The 22,783-nt window shown below is 52.7% G+C and overlaps 1 protein-coding gene and 1 long non-coding RNA gene across 3 annotated transcripts; one reads left to right on the top strand and one right to left on the bottom strand.

The window, feature by feature from the left end:
- Positions 1-423: 423 nt before the first annotated feature.
- On the bottom strand, positions 424-10,303 carry LOC134169253 (uncharacterized). 2 transcript variants are annotated; one of them, XR_009966833.1, is made up of 4 exons: positions 10,203-10,303; positions 9,593-9,682; positions 946-1,132; positions 424-518 (listed from the first exon to the last, which is right to left on the bottom strand). It is a non-coding gene; the product is annotated as an uncharacterized LOC134169253 (long non-coding RNA). The 2 variants fall into 2 exon arrangements; XR_009966832.1 differs by lacking the exon at positions 424-518 and having other exon boundaries at positions 906-1,132.
- Positions 10,304-11,562: 1,259 nt separating this feature from the next.
- Positions 11,563-22,588, top strand: TCTE1 (t-complex-associated-testis-expressed 1). Its single transcript, XM_062629650.1, has 5 exons — positions 11,563-11,604; positions 15,845-16,099; positions 18,014-18,582; positions 19,656-20,105; positions 22,016-22,588. The coding sequence occupies exons 2-5, from the start codon at positions 15,919-15,921 to the stop codon at positions 22,184-22,186; spliced, it is 1,371 nt and encodes a 456-aa protein (XP_062485634.1). The 5' UTR covers positions 11,563-11,604; positions 15,845-15,918; the 3' UTR covers positions 22,187-22,588.
- Positions 22,589-22,783: the final 195 nt, after the last annotated feature.

Genomic DNA, 22,783 nt, shown 5'->3' with positions numbered 1-22,783 from the left:
GTGTGCCTGGGGAAAAAGATACGTGGACTTGATGGTATCATTAGAGAACAAGGGGATTTCTTCCCTATGTCAGTGGCTGTCCATCCCACAGTCTCGTATGTTGTCCCTAACGCTTCATGTGGCTCCTACTCATCTTTGCAAAGTGCCAGGAGCTGATTTTGCACTTGGATAAGTGTCAGACATAAATGTGAGCACTCGGAGGCAGAAGGAATGGGGAGGCCTTAAGGGCCGGTGGTGTTCCCCACTGCCCTCCTCTGCTCCCCCAAAGCACTGACAGCTGCAGCAAGAGCATAGGCCTTCAGCCTTTCATTCAGTAAATGCTGCTTCCAGCTAGGGAGCTTAAAGCAGGGCTTGCTGCAAAGGGGACTGTGGGCCAAGGTTCTGCTGCCAAGAATTCAGCCATCCCCCTGCTCACCCCAGATCTGCCTCTGTTCCTGTATGCTGTAGCAGAGCCAGCTGAGTGCTTTTTCAAGTTTGTTTCTGGAGGCAGAGGTCCTCATAACATGTCTGCAAGGCACCTGAACACAGGAGAGAGTTGGAACATCCAGCTCAGTGTTTCACGGCCTTGGAACGAGGCTCGTGTAGGGTTTGTGGAGTCCCAGGGGATGGTTCATGCTGTCACCTGAAAGCAGCATTAGTTCCTGGTGTTGCACAGCTCCTGTGTTTCACTTGGGCCACAGTGGTACCAGGTGTGAGGAGGTGCAGGGGTGCTCTAGCTTACTGGGAAAGCACCTTCCCAGGGTGCTTTTTGTGTTGCTATATTAATAGCTGCTACAGGAGATGATGTCTCATTTCGGTATTGGAGAGTAGGTGTGAGGAGGAGGAGAGGAATACTGGGTTAAGCAGCTCCTGCACCATGCTACAAAAGCAGAGCCTGAGCTCTCCAGCAGTAGCCTCACAAAATTAACCCCCTCTGGCCTGATTTTTAGTTCAAAAACTACTGACCCCTTTTAGACTTCTGCTCAGCCCCTTAAGGGGCTGCAGCCTGCTGTGATGGTGCTATTCATTTCCTGCCTCAGCCAGGGCATTCTTGGAGGGAGCCTTCAGCTTGGAGCTCATTTTCTTTCTTCTCATTTGCTGCTCTTGACCTTTCTGGGCACGGAATTCAGAATTTCCCTTCCTCTTTCTGAGCCTGCAAGGATTTACGAGGTCACTGCATAACCAAATCATGATCTGACTCGATCTCATGAGCTCAGCAGCACTAAACCTGCTCTGTAATTGGAGGTGGAAAAGGATGCTGTCCTACAAAAGAGTAGTTCTGTGGAGGCACCCGTGGTGCCCATATCCCTCCAGCCTGGTAAATGGGTCATTGCAGTAGCAATTCTGGGTTTTGGGCTGTGGCCATACCAGGCTATCGCTGGTCCTGGAAGAGAGCATTTCCTGCTGGTCTTCTGATGAACCCCCCATTGCACAGACTTACATCCTGTCCGCCCCTTTCCCTGCCACACAAGGACAGTGCATTAGCACCCTGTGCCACAGCACAGTAGCTGCCACATTTCTGCCCAGGATGCTCTGTATTTAGAGGCAGGTCAAGCAGCGCTCAGCTGGGAGGGGTCTGGGGACTGAAACACAGGGTTTTAATATAGTTCTCCGGCCAGAATAGTAGCCTACATTCTCTTACAGTCATCAAGGACCCAAGGGGCGAGTAGTACCCTGGGCACACATTGGCAACTCCAAACACACGCCCGCAGAAGGGACGGCAGGAAGCGGGAAACTCATTAAGAGACAATGGTATTTTTGCTGTGAGCAGGTGCTGTCAGGTTGGCAACACCTCCATAAGTCCAGATGGACCCCGAGGTCCCTTAAGGGCACGTGCAATGCAAGGGCTTGCCAGCCCCAATCGCAAATAACTACCTGACTTCAGCAAAAGGAGAGCAGCAAGTACTTGCTTGCCTTTCTTCACCCCACTTTGCTGCAGGAGCATCACTCTCAATAGCCTGAGCTGCAGAGTGAGAGGGTGCCACACAGGGAAGCGCAGCTCTCCCTGGGCACCCCTGCCACCCAGGCCTGGGGCAGGCTGCTGCATCCCGGGACTCGTTCCGCAGAGGTGCTGGGATCTTAGCGGTGGTAGCAGAGCTGAGCCACACACTGCTCTCTTCTCCCACAGCAGCCAGGCACTCAGGCCATGCAGCACCCATGCACGGCGCACACAAGGCTGCAGTAGCGAACCGCAGACCCAGAGCACCCCTGGTGAGATGGGACATCCCATCCCGCGGGGGCAGCTCAGGGCCACCTGGAGCTGGTGGTGCCTCACCTTCTGCACCGCAGCTTGTCTGGGAAAGGAGGGGATGGCTCTGCACTAGAGGTGTTCAGCTGAGGGACAGGAGGAGCGTTAGGGCATGTGAGCAGGGCAGGAGCTGCCCATGACTGCAATCCCCCCTCTGTCCCTGGGTTCCCGGCTCCCGGGAAGCGTTGCTGGAGCTGGACCACGTTTCCATCACAGCAGAACGCTGTCTGCAGCGGAGAGCCGACAGCCCGAGGAGGCAGCAGAGGCAACTCAGGAGGGATCCCGCAGCTCGCTCTCCTCTGCTGCGTGCCCTTCACAACCAGCCGGCTCCCTGCAGTCAGCCTGGATTGCAGCTGTGTTTTCTGCCGCTTGCCGGGAGGCGCGATTTGCTCAGCTGCAGCACAGGCACCTCTACTCCAGAGAGCAGCAGCGCTGGGAGAAGGGGACTGCCTCTCCATCCTCCCCACCACCAGCTCCACAACCAGCCCTACAGCTGTCAGGAGCACCCTGCTGCTCAGCCCACCCTCCGGAGCTGCACACAGCCCACTGGAGGGAAATCAAGGGATGAATTTTGATTGATTTATGTCATTCTGGGGCTTAGCCTACTGGAGGAGGCCCAGGACATCAGCATATCACCCGGCTTGCATCCAGATCCACCATCCAGACAACTGCGCACTGCGGCATTCACTACGCACTGCCCTCATGCAACCAGATCAGGCTCCCAGCGGAAGGTGAGCAAAGCTACACCCATGTCCAGCCCCGGACATTGGGGTGCTGCTGCCCACCACGTGCAATGGTTCCCTTGAGACTGGAGAGGGGATGGAAGGAGACCATGTCCTGCAGTGTGCTCTTGAAGAGGCTGAAAGGAGCTCCATCTTGCTTGAACCCATATTGCACCCAACGCCTGTGTATCACTTCTGCAAGCTTGGGAGCTTCAGACTAAGTTGTGAAGCCCCATCATCCACAGTCACTTAAGACTTCCATGGAGGCTGTCAACCTCTAAGTCCTTCCTGTGTTTTCAGCTGGCTGTGGGATCCCTATCCCAGAGCTATTGCCATCAGATAGTCCGGTCTTCCTGGGATGCTCCACCCCAAGTGCCTGAGACTACACAGACACTGGGTTACTATTCCAGTCCCCAGTCAAGATCGTTATGTCCCCTTCTAGTCCTTGTCCAGCCTCATTTCATGCGCTTCCTGGGCTTAAGCCCCAGGAAGGGGAAGATGAATCTGAGCCTACATAGACCTTCTTTTCACATGGTGAAGAATTATTTACACTTGGGTTGGGATTTGCTGCTCTACTATTTTTGTTGTCTCCTCGTTTGTCTGTTTGTCCCACATTTCTGATGGTATTTCCTTTCCTCCCCTTTCTTTCCCTCACTGCCCCCTCTTGCAGATGTCTTTCCTCCCTCTTCTTCCTCCTCGTCCTCTCATCTGGCTGGGTTAGGCAGAAGCAAGAAGACACACAAGGAAGATAATCCATTGAATCCAACATCACCAAGTTTTACAGAGAAAGGGGCAAGAGATGCCAAACTGAATGACCTTTAAAGCAAGTGAGCTCTCAGGTTCCCTCCTCCTCCCAGCAGCTGCTCCTCTGTAACCTTCCTCTCCCTGCCCCAGCATTTATTTATAAGTACCATCAATAATTAAGGACCTGCCTGCCTGCTTGCCTCAGCAACGGTGTTGACAGAGGCAGCTCTGACGTGTCCTGGCTCAGTCTGGCTGCTTTGCTCACTTGGACTTTCAGTTTTCTTCCCCTGCCTTGTTCAAAACACAGGAGTCACCCACCTGGAACAGACCAAAGGCCCAGAGAGCCAGGATTGCTCTCTGCAGAGGGCTGGTCTGCCTGAGAGCAACCCAAGAGCTGCTGACTCTCATAGCCCCAGAGCAGCAGCACAGGATGTGATGGCTGCAGTGTCCCTGCTACGGGCACCACCATTCCCTGCCAGAGTCAGGCTCCAGGACAAGAGACCCCTTGTCCACATCTGAGGACTGGGGAGCTACCAAAGCTGGCAGTTTCTTGCTGAGAAAACAGCAAGCGAGGTCTCTGTGGCTGGTGTCCCCAGCTCACCAGGGTGAGCATCACCCTGGGCATCCAGCCCTGGGTACCCAGCCAGAGAAGTAGAAGAAGAAAAGTCCCACCAAGCTGCAGTACTACTGAGAAGAACCTGTTGGCCCCAGAGGCCTTGTAACAGAGGGGCACAGCTGGACTTAGAAATCAGGGATGGAAGGCTTCATACTGGCCTGGCAGAAGCAGCACAGAGCATAACCTGGGGACAGGCCAGGTACAGAGGCAGCAGCTGGACTTGGTACATTGCTGTCCTTGGGAGCACTCCAGGTCGTTTCTTGTGGGTTTCAAAGGCCCTTGAACAAACCCTCAAGCTGCAGTTTGCGGGTAGCCCAGCTCAGCAAGCAGAGCCTGCAGCGTGCTGGGACTGAGCCCAGGGCCCTTTGTCACTGCAATCACGATGCGGTGACAGGGCACAAGGGGGAAGCCCGATGGCTCTCCTGGAGCTGGCTGCGGTGCTGCCAGACACGGCAGAGACGTTCAGACAAAGCGGTGGCAGAGAGCTGCAGCAGGAGGCGTTCGGCGGCGCTCACCCAGCCCTCCCAGCACGAGTGTAATGCCTCGGGCTGCACTGCTCCACCAGCCAAGCCCTGAATGGGAGCACGGAGGAAGCCGGGGCTGTGCCATGGCCCCAGCACCCCGCTGCGGGGCTTGGGAGCGCCCAGGAGCCGGGCGCAGCAGCAGGGGGAAGCGGATCTGTCATGGAGCATGGCTCTGGAGGACGGTGATGGCAGCTGGCAGCTCCTAGCCCTGCCGGTGCCGGGATCTGCTGGGGTGGGAAAAGGGCACCAAAGGACAGCAGCAACTCAGCAGCCCGTGGCGTGCAAGCGCCCGGGCTGTCCTATTCCATCAGCGTCCGCCCCGACATTGCCCTTGCTGCGACGCGGTGGATGGGGCTCCCCTTCTGCCCACCCATTCCACGCTCTGGAAATGCTGATGCAGGATGTATGGAGCTGCTGCTGGGGAACACTGAGAGGTGGAAATAGCACCTTCTTCCCCAGGTACCCCCACTTCCATGCAGCCCAGCAGCCCCAGGGGTGCTGGAAGAGCTCACACCCCTACCCGCAGGGCTTTCTCTTCCGTGGGCCAGGCCCTGAGGAGCATTCCCAGCCTTCAAGGGAAGGGGTGGCCCCTGCAAGGAGTACCAGGTGTACCTCTGCAACAGGTGTCACAGCCAAGCTGGGCTTGAGAGTAAAAAAGGCAAGAAGGGACAATGCCCTCATTTCAAATCTAACAAAGCTCCTGAACCTCTGAGCTGCTTTCTGGGGGCCACGAGGGAAAGGTGCTGCACTGCCTGCCCTGGCCTTCTTGAAAAATCTCCCTGTGCACAGCCTGTGCTGTAGGATCTGATCCCCCACTGCATCCCTCAAGACCTCTTACCCCTGACTGCAAGCACCGAGCACCTTGGGTTTATCAAAACAGCACAACAGGGAGAGGTGGAAATTGGGGCAGGGAATGGAATGACGCAGAGTCACAAGCTAAAAGTCAAAGCACGGATCACTGTGGGGAAAAAAGACACCATGCAAAACCAACAGACTATCTCCATGAAAGTGCTGGAAAACAACCTCCCACTAGCTCCCATCCCCAGCCTGGGAAGGGAAAAGCTTCACACCTGCTCTGAATGTCGTGAAGGCTGCAACAAGCCCAGCCAGGAATAGAAGTCACTGACTAGATGCTTTCCCTCCTCCGAGGGAGAACGCAGCCAGCTCTGCTCTCCCACATGGTGCCCCAGCCTGGCTCCCGCACCCACTGCCAGGTTTGTGGAGCGAGGGGATGCCATCCATGCCAGAGAGCCCTGCAGCCAGCAGCCACATGCCAGGGCAGGGAGGCACATGACCAGCACATCTGAGGGGAACTGGGCACAGCCGGCACCCCATTTCATAGGAATAAAGGAGCAGAGGAGAAGGGCAAGGAAAAGCATCCAGTGGCCAGCATTTCTATACTGATTACATCCTCAATGGTGCGACCTGCTGCAGGTAGCACTGTTTCTGTGCATGTCTCCTCCTGAACACCTCAGGGAGGTGTCTTCCTCTGCCCTCCAAGGAGCTGAGTGGCAGCAGCCTGGCAGAGAGGGGACACATGCTCCAGGGGTAGGATCTGTGGGGGTTACTGTGACACAGAAGTGAAAGTGGAGATCCTAGAGCTCAGGCAGTGTTAATGGAGATGCCCATCTCAGGGTATCAAGAAGAGCCAGCAGAAAGTGTCTGAGTCCCTACCAAAAAGGGGGGGTTGCTCTAGGGGCCACCCAGTTCTGAGCCAAAAGCAGCAGATATTCTGCTAACGCAGCCATCTGAAGCAGAAAGGCTGGGAAAATCTGAGCAAATCCTCCCTGAGTCTGTTTTGCTGCCCAAAGACTGAAAATAGGATGTTTCTGCTGCCCACAGCTTCGAAATCATGCTTTCAGGCAGGACAGTTGCTTTGCTTTTCCTCTCCTCCTCTTCATTTCATTAAGGGGGGGTTAGGGGCTGAGAGAAGCTTGCTGAACCTTCAGAACTCTGCAGACAGTTACCCAGTGGTGGTGAGCAACCCTGGCCAAACAAGGTATTTTCCAACAAGGAAGGAAAGGAACAGGGGTGCGAGAGCACAGAGGAAGCAGCGGCTGTGTTCCAGTCCTGGGCATTGCTTGTTAATCTTAGCACAGGGAACTGGGCACAGGGGACACAGCCTTGGAGCAGGTCCTCTCCTCCCTGGCACGCTGGGGCTCAACCAGCACCTCCCGTGTCAATTCCACAGTGAGTGGGGCTGAAGACCAGGGAAGCTGTAGCAAACACGGCAGTCTGGAACCTGGCTGTGCTGGTTCTCCGCCTCTTTTCTGTGGACCCAAGGGTGGAGAGAAAGGGAGGGGAGCCTGGCACCGCTCCTGCCTGAGCCTAGTGTGCCATCTGGCATTTGGATGCAACACGCTGGGCTGAGTGGGAGTCAGCAGAGGGACCTGAATCTTCTGGCCTGACGTTGGAGGGATCTCAGAGAGAGGGCTCCAGCAGCAAGGAGGGAGGCGTTTGCTAACGGGAGCCAGTAGGTCCCTAGGCACGGATCCCGCCTGCAAGAGGGTTTTCGTGATTCAGTCAAGAGCAAACACACAATGTGGGAAAAGAAATTAAAACCTAAGAAGAGGTAAATGAAACTGCCTTGTCTGGGGAGCTTCAGCTTGGCAGGATGAGGCAGTGCGACTGCCCCTTCCCTCTCTCCCTGCCACAAGCAGCAAGGGTCAGTGAAAGAAGGGGGTTCCCACAGTGGAAAGTGTTACCAGCTGCTGAGCTGAACCAGGCAGGGATAAATCCAAGTTCTGGAGGAGCAGCAAGGGTTTGTTGAGACACTGTGGCTGTTCAGACGGGCAGGATGGCACAGAGGTGGGGTTAGTGAAGTGCAGCCTTACCGAGCAGCTCAGGTAGAGGGTGTTCTGCTCCAGAGCCAGGGTCTGAGATGTACAAGAAAGCTCTAATGGCATCCAGTTCTGCCTCCATCTTCTTGGGATGTGATTCCTGGGAGGTGCAGCCTCAGTGGATGAAGAAAACCTCCTGCGCTATTCCTGCATCTGCCTAAGATAACCTGGATGAAAGAAAACTTCCTGTTTCAGAGCTCAGGCCAGAGGTGTAGTGGCATAATAAGGGAAAAAACACCCCCTTGGGCAGGTTGTATCCTGACTAACCCCACTGAAGCTGGGCTGTGCCCTGTGGGAAATGGGGGACAAGCCCTGCTGTATCCTGCGCTGGCAGCAAAGGATGCCCTTTTCACAGAACCATGTGATGCATGGCGGTGGGGATGCCAACCATAATGACAGGTCAGAGCCCCTCATTATTTCTTCTGTCTTGTTTCTTTAATTAAACTCAAAGAGAGAGCATCCAACCCATCTGCACCATCAGGCTTTGGTGGGATTGTTTATCTCACTCCCTGCAGGGCTCCTGTGTGCTATTGGAAAGACCAGGGTGAGCCAAATGCCTGCAGCCTGCCAGCTGCTAGCTCTGCTCCTCCCCATGCCCACCATCCACGGGCAAGGCCTGCGAGATGTCCTGGGGAGATGGGACTCTGTTCCCAGTGCTGATCCCTGCTCCCCACAGAGCCGGCACAGGCAGCAGATGGGCTGGTCTCCCCCTGCCAGCGCAGGCAAGGGGGCTGGAAGGTAGGTGGTGGAACCAAATCCAGTCCAATTAAGGGTAATTACCATTCATCCCAGGAAGCGGTAGGAGACAGAGCCCATGTTCTCCCTACCTATTAATAGCTGTCAGCAGCTGCACAGCTCCTGCGGGGACCCAGGGAGAGCAGACAGCTTTGGGAGGAGCGGCAGCACAGAGAGCATCCTGCTCCCCATCCTCCAGTGCCAGCCATGCAGGGGGCTTTTTCCTCCTTCCAGGATGCTGTTTCTTTTGTTGCTTCCCCCATGATTCCAGCAGACACTAGGTGCTTTTAAGCAGTTTCCCAGCAAGAGCTGCAGAGGGCCAGCCAGCGGAGAGCCTGGACACAGGGCTTTGGAGCCAGTTCCTGTTCCTTAGCATCCTCAATCAGCTGACCACTCCCAGTTTGGGTAACTTTCTGTGCTCCTCACTGAAAAAGGGTAGAAGCCACCTGTGCAAGAGGACTCCCCCAGTGCCAAGGACAGACCTTGCTGGCTGCTGCCCCAGTGAATCCCTTTGGTGTCAGGCAGATATCAAACACCAACTGCCTTCTCTCAAACCTGACCTTCAGCTGTACCCGCAGCTCTTCCCCTCAGAGAGATGAACTGCATCTGACAGATGGGGGCTGCCTCGCTGAAGGCATCAGCTAGAGAAGCTGCCTCACATGGTGTAAAGAACTTAAATAGAATGACATCCTGAACGGGTACAGTGACTTCTGGCTGTCACAGCATGATCTGAGGACAAAGTGGGCTGCAGGAGATGTACTAACAAGGGGACATGTGCAAAGAGGGTGGTTTTCCATCCCCTTCCCTTCCTGCTACCTCCAGCTGCTGCTGAGAGCAAACAAGCCGCTGCCTGCCATGGGCAAAACCTCTCCAGATGTGTTTGTGCAGTCCCTGAGGAGACAGCTGGTGCTGGTGCCACCCCACCAGGGAGGAACCAGGAAGCAGATTAGAGGAGAGCTGCTTGGCTGTGGGCTGTGTTGGTGGCTGGGCAAAGCAGGCCAGAGGAGAAAAAGGCACCTTTCTGTGCCCAGGCACTGTCCTCTCCTACTCTGGCACTGGGCAATGCCTGGCAATAGTCCCTGTCCCAGAAACAACCAGCACAGTCACTGTTGGTGCTGTGCTCCTTGCCCCCAGAGCTGCTGGAGTGAGGGTTCCCCTTGAATCCCCTTCTCTCAGCTGCTCACCTTGAAGTGGAAGATTCCTAGATTGAGAGGGGCCTCATCCAGCATCTTCTTTGAGAGAAGCCAAGCTCTGCTCCTTGCTGGAGCCTGTTACTGAAAGAAACCAGGGCAACAGCTGAGAAGGGAAATGTAAGACTGGATATTTGGGTCAAAAGAGGGAGCTCCCCAGGTCAGCCATGGATGGGCAACTTGGTCCTTAATTTCTGCAGGTCCCTGAAGCACACAAACTGCATACAGGCCAACAGTCTCTCTCCCTGGACATGCTATGAAAGACCATTTGTGGATGGAGCAGTTTGGAGCTTTCTGACAAAGCCTGAGCTTCTGATGCCACAGCTCCAGAAATCACACCCAGCTGAGTGAGCTTTAAGACATAGCCAAAAAAAGCAAGGATTTTCCCTTCTCTTCCCTTCCCAGGATGTCATGGTGCTGCCTTCACCCCCACATGGCTCTTCTCCCAGCAAGTCTTTACAAACACCCTCAAAGAGACTAAGATATTAAAGTGGGAGAAGCCAGGTAGGATAACACGTTTCTAGTCCTTCATGCCTAGGACATTAAAATGCATTGTCACCCTACAGCCGTAGCTCTGTCTCCAGAACAGCACTTGAAACCTCACCTTAGCCACAGAAGATGCCATGTGGGGTATGTTCCTCCCACAGAAGACACTGAAGGACCTGGATCCTCTCCTATTTATTTGTCGTGATACCAAGTTCAACTGCTGTTACATTGTCCTCAAACTCCAGGCAAAGACAGAAGAGCTGATAACGCACACCACCATCACGCTGTCTGGGGGAAATCTGAGACCTGGCAGCTAGAGGGATATAGAGGGCAGCTGGGATTTGCTGGTAGGATGATGCTCTAGTTACTAAGGGCAGGAAGCTGTGCCTTCTGCCAGACCCTCCCTCAGATGTGAAGAGGGGGAATGGGAATGGGTATGGGATTGGATATAGGTGTTTTACCCTCCATGCAGTCAGCTACTCCATGGCATTTGAGGCACAACTGCAACTGCACACCCCATGGAAACACATGCTAATGTCTACACTCGTGGAAGTAAATGCTAAGGTAGATAAAGCTATTTTTATCAGCCGACATTACTTGTTTTCAGTGTATGATTGCATCCGGTTCAACAACCGACTGCAATACTTGGGCAACGTTGTCTCTGGGAATCAATGACTCTGGGCAGACACCGCTGGACTCCACTGGACTGTGAAGTCTTCAAAACATGACATTTGTATTACATTAGGTGTGAGGTAGGCTAAAGACCTCGGTGGTGATAGCTCGTTGAAGGCTCAGCTCAAAATTGTGGAGGCAACTAAGCAGGGCTATTTCTGTGGGTGCAGTTTGGTTCTCTCAAGTCGAACTGAATATGTGCATGGAAATCGGTGCAAGAGAAAGTATTTCTAGCTTTATATTGCTCTCACTTCTGCTTTTCAAGATCTCAAAAGCCCTGAAGATATGTTCCCGGGAATAATGCGGTCAGTGCGAGGCCAGTGTTTGTGGCAGGCTTTGCAAGGCTGCTGACACCCCCGCTGTGTTAAACACCGGCTTGGCTCACAGGCGGTGTCACCGTCCTCTCCGGAGCTGAGTGACAGAATCAGGCCACACCTAGAGAAGAGGCACATTGCTGCCAAAGCCTAACTCCCGATCTCCGACCCTCACAAAGGAAGCCTCAAACACTTGATCCTTCTGTTTAATCTGTGCCTCTTCGCATGCGTTATTTTGTTGCTCAGCCTTCCGGCTAATCTTGGATCGCATTTGTAACGTCTCGTCACGATGCTCACCAGCTCCGGTTTGTATGGCACTCAGCGAAGCTTCCCAGATTTCCCAGCCCCTGTGGGCCGGCGGGACTGCCGTGGGCGCTGTCCGCGGTGTGATGTGTGCTCCCACGGGGCACAGGCTGGGGACGCTCCAAACGCACCCGATAGCGAGCGCAGAGCCCGGCCCCCCCGCACGGCCCAGCGCCACCGCCCCGCCCCGGCAACGGCCGCGTCCGCAGCGACCGGCGGCAGCAGCGGCGGGTGAGAACCGGGGGGGCCGGGGGGGGGGCCGGGCTGCTCGTACCCCGCGGCCATGGGCGGCCGAAACCCCGAGGGGAGAGGAGGGGCCCCCGTGTTTCACCCCCGGCATGGCTGTCCCCCTCCCCTGGGACACCCGTTGCACACCGCCACCCCCGGCCGCTTGCAGCTCTGGTTGTTAACCGGTTGGCCGGGCTAACGAGCGTTCTGCCCCCTCGGGGACTCCGGAGGGGAGCCTGGCTGCGGGCTGCAGCGGGCAGCAGGTCTCGGAGGGCTTTCGTGTTTCTGACCCCCCTGTGGGGCAGTGACCCTCACCTGGGCATGGTGGCCTGGAACCACAGCTCCGGCCCCTCGCACCGCCTGCATTATGGTGAGGGCGTTAATCATACCCCCAAAGGGCTGGCTGGCCTTATTCTGCCCAGCTTCCCATTGCAGACAAATCCCGTTATATCTGAAGCTAAATGGATACCTCCTTTGGCACCCTTTTGTTTAAACTTCCTTAAAAGCCCATTGCAGAGCCTCAGCCCCTTGATAACCCTGCGATACGCTGCCATAGTGCACACTTAGCATCAGCTTTTCTGAGCGTGAGGAGGTGCGGTGAGTCCCTGCATGTGGCAGCGGGATCAGGGGTGTGTTAGCCAGTCAGCCGCTTGCCAATGTCCCCCGCTAGCCGGCCCGGTGTAGAGGTAACAGCACAAAGGCCAGGGAGCTGCTGCACTGACACGAGGGCTCCCTCTGTTTCTGGGTAGGCTGAGCTTCAGTGCAGATGTGATCTCTGCTGGGGCATAACCAAGCTCCAAAGGAATTCCTCCTGCACTTGCAAACTCTTCAGTGAAGTTGCTCCGATTCTTGGATCACTGTACTGCTGCTGGGAGGTATCAGCCAAGGGTCACTAGTTTCTATGCAACTCCTCTTTAGGTCTCTCTGGGCTTTGGTGTGAATCAAAAGAGCAGAAATCTTTTATTCCCAGGTCAGAACAGGTTCAGCTGAAGAAGGTTAGGCATGCCAGGTAGCAGCATAAGTTGGCTGTGTGAGTGGCTTTCTTCCCGGATAGGGAAGTGTGATTTCTAATTTTTTTACGTATATAGAAGTTTTAGTATAATTTACCTTTCAGCCTAATCCGAGGGTTAAATGACATAAACTGGGAATTTACTACATGACCACATTCATTGTATATAATTTCATAAAGCCTTTTAGCATAGGTGACTGATGTGTATGTAGTGGGTGGGAAGGAGCATACATTAACGCTCTTGACTTGGCTTGTTGATAATGAATTACAATGCTTCTCTGGTGTTTAAATACATGTTTAGCAAGCCCCGCTGTAGAAACTGACTTGGCGTGTGTGCTCTGGCTGGGTGAGACTCCTGCAGCCAGGGTGGAGGGGATGCAGTGCTGAAAGAGGCCCATTCCCTGGTGATAAGCAGGGAGCTTACTGTGCTGGGGCGATGGGATGGGAACGGGCACCATAAGAGCACTGACTCAGCACCAGACTCAGCCCCCCTTCCCTGGCACCACAGGTGTGGGGTTGATTCAGACATCCTGCGGGCTGGCTGTCCCAACAACAGCCTTGCTCTTGCTTCACACCAATGATGAGTGGGGTGGCAGAGCCAGCTGAGCTGACCCATGGAGCTCAGGTCGAGGGGGGCTCCCCAGCAGCCAGGACACAGACACCCGAAGATGTCTGTGTCTCCTTTGAGGCCATCATAAGTAGGGGCTGGACCGCCCCTGGGTAGCGCACACAGCCTGACCTCCTGCTGCAAGAGAGCTTTGCCCAGTGAGCTTCATGCAATGCATGGAGGGGCTGCGCTGTTTCCACAGCCAGGTTTTGGCTCTGCCTGAGGGCAGCTCTGTCTCCCGGCTGGTGCTCAGGAGTCCTTCCCATCATCCTGTATGTGCCATAGCTTAAGTACCCTCTAAAAATCAATCTGCCACAGGTAAACTGGCAATCAGATCATCTGCTGGAATGCAGCCATGCATTCCAGCCATGAATGCTAGGCCACCGACGCTGCACTGCTGCACTGGCTTTCCACAAGAGCTTTTAACAATTGCTTCCAAAAGGTCAGGAAAGCCATCAGGAACTCCAATTAGCTGTGACTGGCCTGGGGGCAGAGTGACACAGATGCTTTTTGAATAGGATGAAGGACTGAGCAAGGAGAAAATGTTTTTCCCAGTCACTTCTACTCTATTAATGCCAACTCACTGCCATCCAGCCGTGCCCTTCTGCTGAAGTCCATCAAGCACCAAAAGCTGGGTTTCAGCTCAGTCAGTGTGCTGGGGAGAATCAGGTCTCTTCTCTTCCCCTCAGTGGTGGCACAGAACCTTCCTTTGAGAGCAGGGAGGTTTGCAAAGAAAGGACTCATGGTCCCCACATCTGCCTTGTCCTTCCACACCCACCCTTCTACAGACAAAGCAGGCTCCCTTTTCCTACAGCCTTTGCTTTGTCATCTGCACACCAGTGCTTTGCAGGAAACATAGCTTCCCTCTGTGCCCTTCGTCCAACCGCTTTGTGCCGGAGGATGTCCTGCCACTGCCATCTCCACCCTTTCCTTATTCTCATTCTGAAGCGGTTACTGTCTTCTGGGACCTGCTTCAAGTGCATTTGAAGAAGCCTTTGCTGGCATATTTGCTGCAGTACAGCATGAATCATTTTGCTTCTCTCTTCTAGTCCCTTCCTTCCTGCTTTTGCAGGTTGTCTGCAGCCCGTTCCACAAATGTCTTTTGGAGGGGGAAGGAGCAGAGGGAGTAGCTCTAGAAAGGCCAGTTACAAAGTTTTCAGAGAGGGACCTGTGCTGACTGAGGCAACACAGACTGGGAGGGAAGAGGAGAAGGAAGCAGCCTTGTGTGGGGGAAGGACCTAAGGTGTTTCATCTGGGGAGTGCTGCCTGGCTCATGCCCTTCACAAAACAGGAGCTGTTTGGGATCAAAGTGATGTTCAGCTGAGGGATGCTGTGGCACAAGATGCTACATGGCAGTTACTTTCTGTGCAGGATGTCACTGCAGGGTCCTTTTGACTCTACTGGGGTGCAAGGCCACCTTTGCCCTGAGGCCTCCTCTTGGTCTTACAGGACGCTGTCCTCTCCTCTGACATTGCCATCCAGCCATCTGCCTCATGCTTCTTTTAAGTGTCCTGCAGTCTCTAACCCCCCAGCCATGCACTGCAGCCCTGTTATGTCCAGTTAGCCCCAGTAAGGATCTGCATGGGTCTGTATGCCTTGGGAGATGCTCACCAAGCCTGGGTACTTTTGTTGAACCCAGAACTCAAGGGCAGATTCCTCCCTAGTGTCTCCTCTGCCTCTTTCAGACTGGCAGGGCTGGTAAGGGAACCATTAGGACTTCCAGGCAGTATCTATACATGTGGGAACCTGTGAGCTGAGACCATAGGTCCTCAGGTTGGGGTAGGAAACAGGAAATGGGAAACTTTGGTCTGGGAAAGCTCTGTAGAGATAGTAGGAGTGGGCATCCTTCCTTCTGCTCCAGTCTGGTTCTTTTAGCTCGTATCTGCTTAGGCTCAGTGTGGTTTGAACAGGTCTCACTCATCTCATCAGTTAATGGATGTTTGGAAAGAGATCAGCTGGACAGTGCATTGGGAAATGCAGAAAAAATAATACAGTTATAGTGTATCCATCTGTAAAGCATCTGTCTTTAAAGAATCATAAGAACAGGCATACTGGATCAAACCAGGGAGGAGTCTGGCCCAGTATCCCATCTCTGACAGTGGCTAGAAACAGAAGCACTCTTTCTCCCCCCATCCATGTCCAACTCATACTCAGCCAGATGGTCTTTCTGTGCATTGAGTCAGTCTCAAGGAGTTTCTCTTCCATGGACTCATCCTGGAACCTGCACAGACTCTCAGCATCCAACTTCCCATGGCAAGGAATTCCCCAGTTCAACTGCAGGCTGTGTGAAGAACCATCATTTTCCTTTTCTTAAAACCCAGCTCTTGCTCTCTTCACCTATTTCTTTTACTGGAAAAGACAGTAAACAAGCAATCCCTGCCCATCCTCTTCAACAGCACTCTGAATTAACACCACATTATTATCTGCTTATTACATATGGTACCTAGAGACCTTTCTATGCAGGGCAGTGTGTAAAGATATGGCTGAAAAATCGTTTTGCTTCAGTGCTTCCAGTGCAAGCAGAGGGGGCAAGTAAAGGGCAGGAGCCAAGTGTATTACAGGGGAGCAGTGTGAGCAGCCCATTCTCATCACTGGCCTCTTTCTAAAGTTGCCGTTTCGTGTTGCAGCTGGAAAATGCGGCAGTGACTCTCAAGCAATTTTCCTTTTGCTTCTCCTGAAGGAGAAGTGGGTCCTGAGCAGGATGCAGCAGCCAGTGGCTGGTGACAGGAGCACGGTGGCTCCCTCGCAGCATTCACTGAAGCCCAGCCTCGCTGCTGACTTACACTGTGCACACCGTCTCATCGAGGATCCCGAGTGGTCCCTCACCACTGTCCCCTGCCTCACCGAGCTCTGCCTCCAGCACATCGCTCACAATTTCGAAAGTAAGTGGGAGCGTGTTTCGCCTGGGACACACAGAGTGAGAGCATCAGTCCTGGGGAGCAGAGAGTCAGCAAGGCAGGCAGATGCATCTGAAGGGAAGAGTGTGGTACCCAACCCTGCCAAAGGAACAGATGGGGAGAAATATCCCCTCGGGCAGCTAGTTAAACAAACTGTTTAGTTGCTAAGTATATACTTGTACACTCCAGGGATGGCTGTAGTCCTCTGGGCTGCCGTCCAGGATGTGAATCTGCCCTAACCTTGTCCTATCATTTCTTCTTCATTCTGCGCTCTGCTGGACTCACTTATCTCAACCATAGCCAGGGCTGTGGAGTCACTGTTTCCTCCTCTTGATTCATGCAGGTGTTATGGTAGTACTTGAGGATGGAGCCCCATTGTGCTGAGTGATGTACAAAGAGGTAGAGAATTGCTCCTTGCTATCATCAAGTAGCAAGCTTGGTAGATGGGAGTTACCATCTCAGAATACATACTGTACTCACAGTCTCAGGCCTTCTCCATGGCTTTTGGTGGTGATGTGACAAGTTATATCCTCAGGCAGGGAATGTGCTTGTGAAGCAGGTGGACTGATGAAACACAGCAAAACAGAAAAAGGATGTCTTATCTGGGAATTGACTGGGAGGGGAGGAGGAAGGGCCTGTATGTCTTTTTGGCTGATGGTGACATGGCAGCAAAGACCAAAGACAGGTCTAAGGCTGTGTCCACATTGGGATGATAAGACAGTACAGAGGATCTCAGTGCAGCCTTACACCAGGAGCTGATGATACCTGGGGGGGGTGAGCTGGGACACCCTTGCAGTCCTCAGTCTGGTCAGTCAGTCTGATGCCAAATGGATTGGACTACGCTGCACATGAAAGCAGTGTGCTTGGTGTCCCTCACACCATTACGTGACCTGCTGCGGCCTGAGTGAGCCCAAGTGAAGCCAGCCCAGTTCTGCCCATAAGTCTCCCACCTCTGCATCTGTTGTGGGACTTTGCAGAGAAGTCATTGCAGTGCCAGCGGTAGCACACTGGAGAATGGGCTCCAGGAAGAGGCTGAGGTAAAACTATGGGTTTTTCTTCTGGAGGAAATGCCAGAGAGACAAAGGAAATACAAAGCCACCCCCACTTTGTGTCTCAAAATCTGATTTCCCATGTGCAAATAGAAATCATCCCCTGATGACTTCTGTTACTCAGCACTGCCGTGTACATGTCACCAAGCGTTCACGGTGTGAGTACGTACAGCTTTTCTGTGGCGTTTCTTACCACAGAAAACTCCCCCCAGACAGAAGCCAGCTGAGGCTTAGGGTGAGCATTCGGAAAGAGGCTGAGGGGAGAAAGCTCCTGGGAAAAGAGAACTTTTAGTTAAACAAGATGAGCCTAAAGGCTGAGTGTATCTCAGTGGAAAGAAACAGGAATCAATGTGGGGTAAGACAGACACCTGAGTTAAGATGAAAAGGCACAAGGACTTCCATGAGGAGCACACAGTTGTTCTCAAATATCATCCTTCAATATGCCTAGAAACCAAAGGGAGCAAGTTCAGCAAATGGCAAGCCAAGCGCTCCCATTGCTGTAAGGCTGAACTAGCTCTCTTGGGAGCAGAAGTCCTGCTCTGAGCATAAACTGCATTCAAACTGAATTTAAACTGGGAGATGTTTCTGATGCAGTTCCCAAATATTACAGAGTAAACCCAATTGAGCTCATGTTTCATTGTAAAAGTTAGAAATCCTGCACAGAACTGGGGGTGAATCCTGTATGTTCCTGCCAGCTTTGCTCCTCGCACCAGTCGCTGGCAACTGAGCAGAGAGCCAGTACCAGCAGAAGGGAGGGCATGGGCATGCAGGTGGGGAGAGGGCAGAACCACAGCGCCAGCCATCGTTCCTACAGCCCAGACCAACCTCTCCTTCTATTCATCCCCTACAGAGAACCCTATTTTGGATCGTCTGTTGCCTGAACACCAAAGGAAAGTACTAGACAGGCTCCCCACTGGCCTTCCACTCGCTATCACTGCCAACCTAATAAGCGATGAGGACTACTGGAAGAGGTGCTGCACCAAGCGCTGGCAAGTGTGTGACATCTCCAGCTACGGAGGCAGCTGGAAAAGGATGTTCCTTGAACGTCACCTGGAGAACACCCTGAAATGTTTCATCCCCAACACCACGGACCCCAACCAGGTCCTAGAGCTCATCCCGCTCTGCAAAAACTATGCGCGGAAACTGGAGGTTGACCAGTTCCTGCCACCATTGGAAGTGGATCAAAATGAGAAGAGGGATGACCTCTCTAAGTCAGAGAGTGATATGGAATTCAGCGAGGCCTCCGTGCACCACTACGACCTGAGAGTCCTCGTTACTGCTCTCCCTCACCTTGAAGAGCTTCATCTCACTTACGGTGTGAAGGACTGTGGCATGAACTTCGAGTGGAACCTCTTTAACTTCACCTACCAGGACTGCTGCAACCTGTCTGTCGCTGTGAAGATGTGCCAGAACTTGAAAGTAACGCACCCCAAACCAAACCTTCCTCCCTCAGCCCAATCTTCAAATTGCTTGGGGATAGAAAACCGGGGACCATTTTTACTTGCTGGCAGCACCCTTCCTTTTGCAAGTTGCAGTCTGGCAGAGTGCAGAGATGTTAACTTGCTGGCCTTGTGCCGAGTACCTTGTTCTGCATATGTCCTTGTTAGAACAGGTTGTCAGAGGGTCGGTGAGAAAAATACTCCCACAAAACATGTTCCCTATAGCACAAGAGAAAGCAACACTCCTGCTCTGAGTCCTCACACAGTTCTGTGAAGGAGGAGAGAAAAAGCCAAGAGAGTTTTTCATAGGGAGTTTTTGGTAGTTATGCTCAGTAAATATGTGTCAACATGCCCCAGCGGAGCAGAGATGCCTAAGAACAGCATGGGGTAACACTCACATTTGCCTTAGGGTGATGAGGGGTTTTCCTTCTGGGCAGTAACAGCATCTTCAGTTCTGTGGCAACTGCAGCGCAGATACTCAGCCCCTCCAAGCCACCAGCAGTCACTGCTGGCCGGAGTGCAGCCAGGGTGAGCTGGCTGGGTGCTCTCCCCATGGATTGGCATGCTTTGGGAAATAGTTGTCTGCTTGGCTTCCAGAAAAGAGATTACCTCTCCTGTGGTGAGGTGCCCTGGCCATGCAGGCATTGCCCTTCACAGAGAGTGATGTGGTTACCATGGGTGCATGTGCTCATTCAGTGACTGTTCAACTGTTGAGTTTTGCTGTTGTTCTCTGCAGGCATTTTGGTGGCCTTATCTTGTTTTAATTTTGCCCCTTGTTAGAGATCACACAGAGCCAGAAGAAAGGAACAGGCACTACCAAGAGATGAACCATTTCTCCCTAGGATAAGCATGGGACATCAATGGCATACCCAGTCTGCTGGAAGTATCTGGCCACTCTAAAAGCAACTACTTGAGCCTACTGGCTAAAGGTTTCTGTCGTGAAGGGAGATGAATCCTGTCTGGTGGACCATAGGCTTAACTCCTCTGAGGTCTTGTACAAAGCTCAATCCAAAGCACTGAATGTTTTAGTGTCACTGTCCTTTATCCCCACAGGTTTTCGAGCTGACACGAAGCAAAGTGGATGATGACAAGACCAGGCTGCTGATCCACAGCTTGCTGGATCACCCCTGCCTGGTGGAGCTGAACTTGTCCCACAATCTCATCAGGGACAAGGGGGCACGAGCTATTGCCAAGTTGATCAAACACAGCAAATTAGAAACCCTCGACCTGTGTAACAACCAGATCCATGACCTGGGGGCTCAGGCTCTTGCTCAAGCCCTGGCAGAGAGCTCCACCCTGACCTCTCTGAATCTGCGCCTCAACTGTGTGGAGGACAAAGGTGGGGAGGCCATCGGCCGTGCCCTGCTGACCAACGCCACCCTGCAGTCTCTTCACCTGGGAAGCAATAAGCTGTCAGAGCCAACTGCTGCACTTTTCTCCCAGGTCCTGGCTCAGAACACCACCCTGACGAGCATCAACTTCTCATGCAACCACCTGGGGCTGGTAAGAGAAAACCCTTCTCCCCGCAGTTTCTGAGCCTGTGTGGTGGCCTTGCAAAGCAGAGGCTCAGCCTGCCCTGCCTTGAAGCCACAGGGGCAAATGCATCCCTCACTTTGCAGTCTTGCTGCGATAAATATTACTTGAGAGCACACAAGAGACTCTAGCAGACAGCAGGAAGAAGGATATCTTCCATGCACACACATCCATTTCTCTCAGTCAGCTCGTTCACAGGGCTGAATCTGGCTTCCAGGCTTCGTGCTTTTGGGCAGAGAAGGCTTTTCCCCCAGGAAACTGAAAACCAGGGAGTATGCCTGCAAAAAATCACAGCCGCTTCACACATGTGGGAGTAGATAATAATGATAGGTGGTATGAGATGAGGGCCTAATGCATAGCCTCTGTGCTTTGGATCTGCTGTGCCATCTGTCACTCAGTAGCACATAGATAGTATCACCCTTCCCAGAATCTCTCCCGTCCATCATGCACTCAGAGGAGACTGTTAGAAAATTGGCTCGGTTGTCAAGCTCCTTTAACTCACCCTGCAGCTCTGGAATGCTGTGGTAGGTCAAAAGTGCCACATCTGGGTGCTTGTGAATGGCTCCTAAAACACAGGCTTACATTTTCAAGACAGAAGAACATCCACAAATCTTACTACATCCCTAAAAGCTGCAGTATGCAACATGCCCACAAACCAGACTGCTTCTCTTCTGCTGATTAAAAAGAGCTTTAGAAATCTGAAACTAGACAGCCAAATGCAATCATGCTGGCTTTTAAACTTTCTGCACTGCCTCAATTTTTCTCGCTGTCACAATAAAGAGACAGCAAGACCAGCTGTCCCTGCTAGCAGGAATATTGGCATCAATGTGTTTGACAACGGTTTTAAAAGGATTTGATGGCAGAAAACCTTTTGTGAGTTCTGAGTTTTATGATCCTGGATGTGGAAAACCATTTGAGTTTAATGATACAAGGGGGCAAAGGTTGGAAAGGATAGAAGGATTTTTGCTTAGTAAATAATAATGTCTATACTTAGCATCTTCCTTCTCATGAGCTCTCCTGTTACCCATTTGTGAAGCTCCACAGCAGCCCAACAAAAGGGTTTGTGGTATTATCTTTGGGGAAATGGGGGGGTTTGCTAGAGATGCATCAAATCCTGACCTCTGTACCCCATTAAAAAGAGACTCCTTCCCTTTTTGTTCCAACTTACTTGGCAAAAGGTCTAACAGGCAAGATGCTGGGATGAAGGGAACACCTGCATGAAGGAGATGGGGACAGGAGGTGTATTTGTTAGCTGAAAAAGAATAGCTGTGGGGGAAAAAAATCAAATTGTCACATCCCTGAAGACAGTGCTTTAGGTAAAGGAGAGCAATCCCCCAAAGTGAGTGGCCTCCCTAAGGCTATCTACACTGCATTTTCTGTTCCATGCAGGCTGGATTTCAGTTGCGTGCGATGTTCCCCTCATCTCACCAAATGGAAAATGGCATCCAGACAGGACACTGCCAGCACTGCGGCTCTTGGCACTGCCAAGATGAGGAGCAGCACTCTAATAACACTGCCATTTATCCCCAGCCAGCAGTGTGCAGGGAGCTGGGGGACAGGGGAGAGCAGAGACTCCTCTCATGGTTATCATCACCACCGTGCTATTAACCAGCCTGAGCTTGAAGACTCCTGACATTGTACCCAGAGGGAGTCATTAGCATATGTCATATCACTGAGTGCTGCATAAGGTTATACTCTTTCCCTGTACTTCTCCTGTGAGCAACATTTCGGGCTTGGGTGAAGGCCTTCATCCCTTTTGGCACCATCTTCCCACTCACTTCCCACTGCCGGCAGCTGAGACTGCTCTGGGGAGGAGGGCAGGAAAGCAATACATTTCACTGTTTGACCTCCTTCAACCCTCCCTTCTCGCCCACTTGCAGGATGGTGGGAAGCAGATGCTGGAAGGGCTGGCAGGTAACAAGGTTCTGATCGAGTTCGACCTCCGCATGGCAGGGGTGGGCCAGGAGACCGAGTACCTTGTTCACCAGATCCTGTGGGCCAACCGGGAAGCAGCATGGCTGGAGTCCCTGCAGCAGTCCAGAGAGCAGTGAGCGTTGCAGGTGCACTGTTGGAGACGCTTTACCTCAGAGGCTTGTTTTCATTTGTATTTGTGAGAAACGTTCAACCTGTGGCTGCTGCTGCAGTCTTACCCAGATCCCCACCATCCAACCACTTTAATACATCCACCATTTTAATACAAGACAGACATTACATGCCGTGGGACTGCAGCGGCATTACAGAAGCAATCTGCCTCCAGAGTCCTCCCTCCCACTGCACCCAAGACTAAATCCCACCTCCTGTGGCATATCTTACATGCTCCATCAGCAACTGGATGTTGTTCCACCTGCAAGGCAGGTAAGGTGAAGTCTCCACGATCTAAATGGTCTAATCCAGAGCTAACCTTCACAGCAGGCTGCTCTTTTAGGCTTTTTGCTGAGGAGGATGTGAGATGAACAGAGGATGTAAGAACGTTGTTCCTTGTCCCTCAGCAACTTTTTCTGATCATTGGATTTATTTGTATTTTATTTCAAAATCTGTCTGCAGTCTCAGATATGGGTGGTGAAAAGTAAAAAAGAAATAAAAATAAATCCAATAAATGATCAGTCTCTCCGCCATGGTTTCCTGCTTCAGGTTGCTATGCCTTTGAT

The sequence above is a fragment of the Pezoporus occidentalis genome, unplaced genomic scaffold, assembly GCF_034315485.1.
Source record: "Pezoporus occidentalis ecotype Australia unplaced genomic scaffold, CSIRO_AGI_Poc_V1 ctg34, whole genome shotgun sequence".
NCBI lineage: Eukaryota > Metazoa > Chordata > Aves > Psittaciformes > Psittacidae > Pezoporus > Pezoporus occidentalis.
This window is presented reverse-complemented; position numbering and strand designations above follow the sequence as displayed.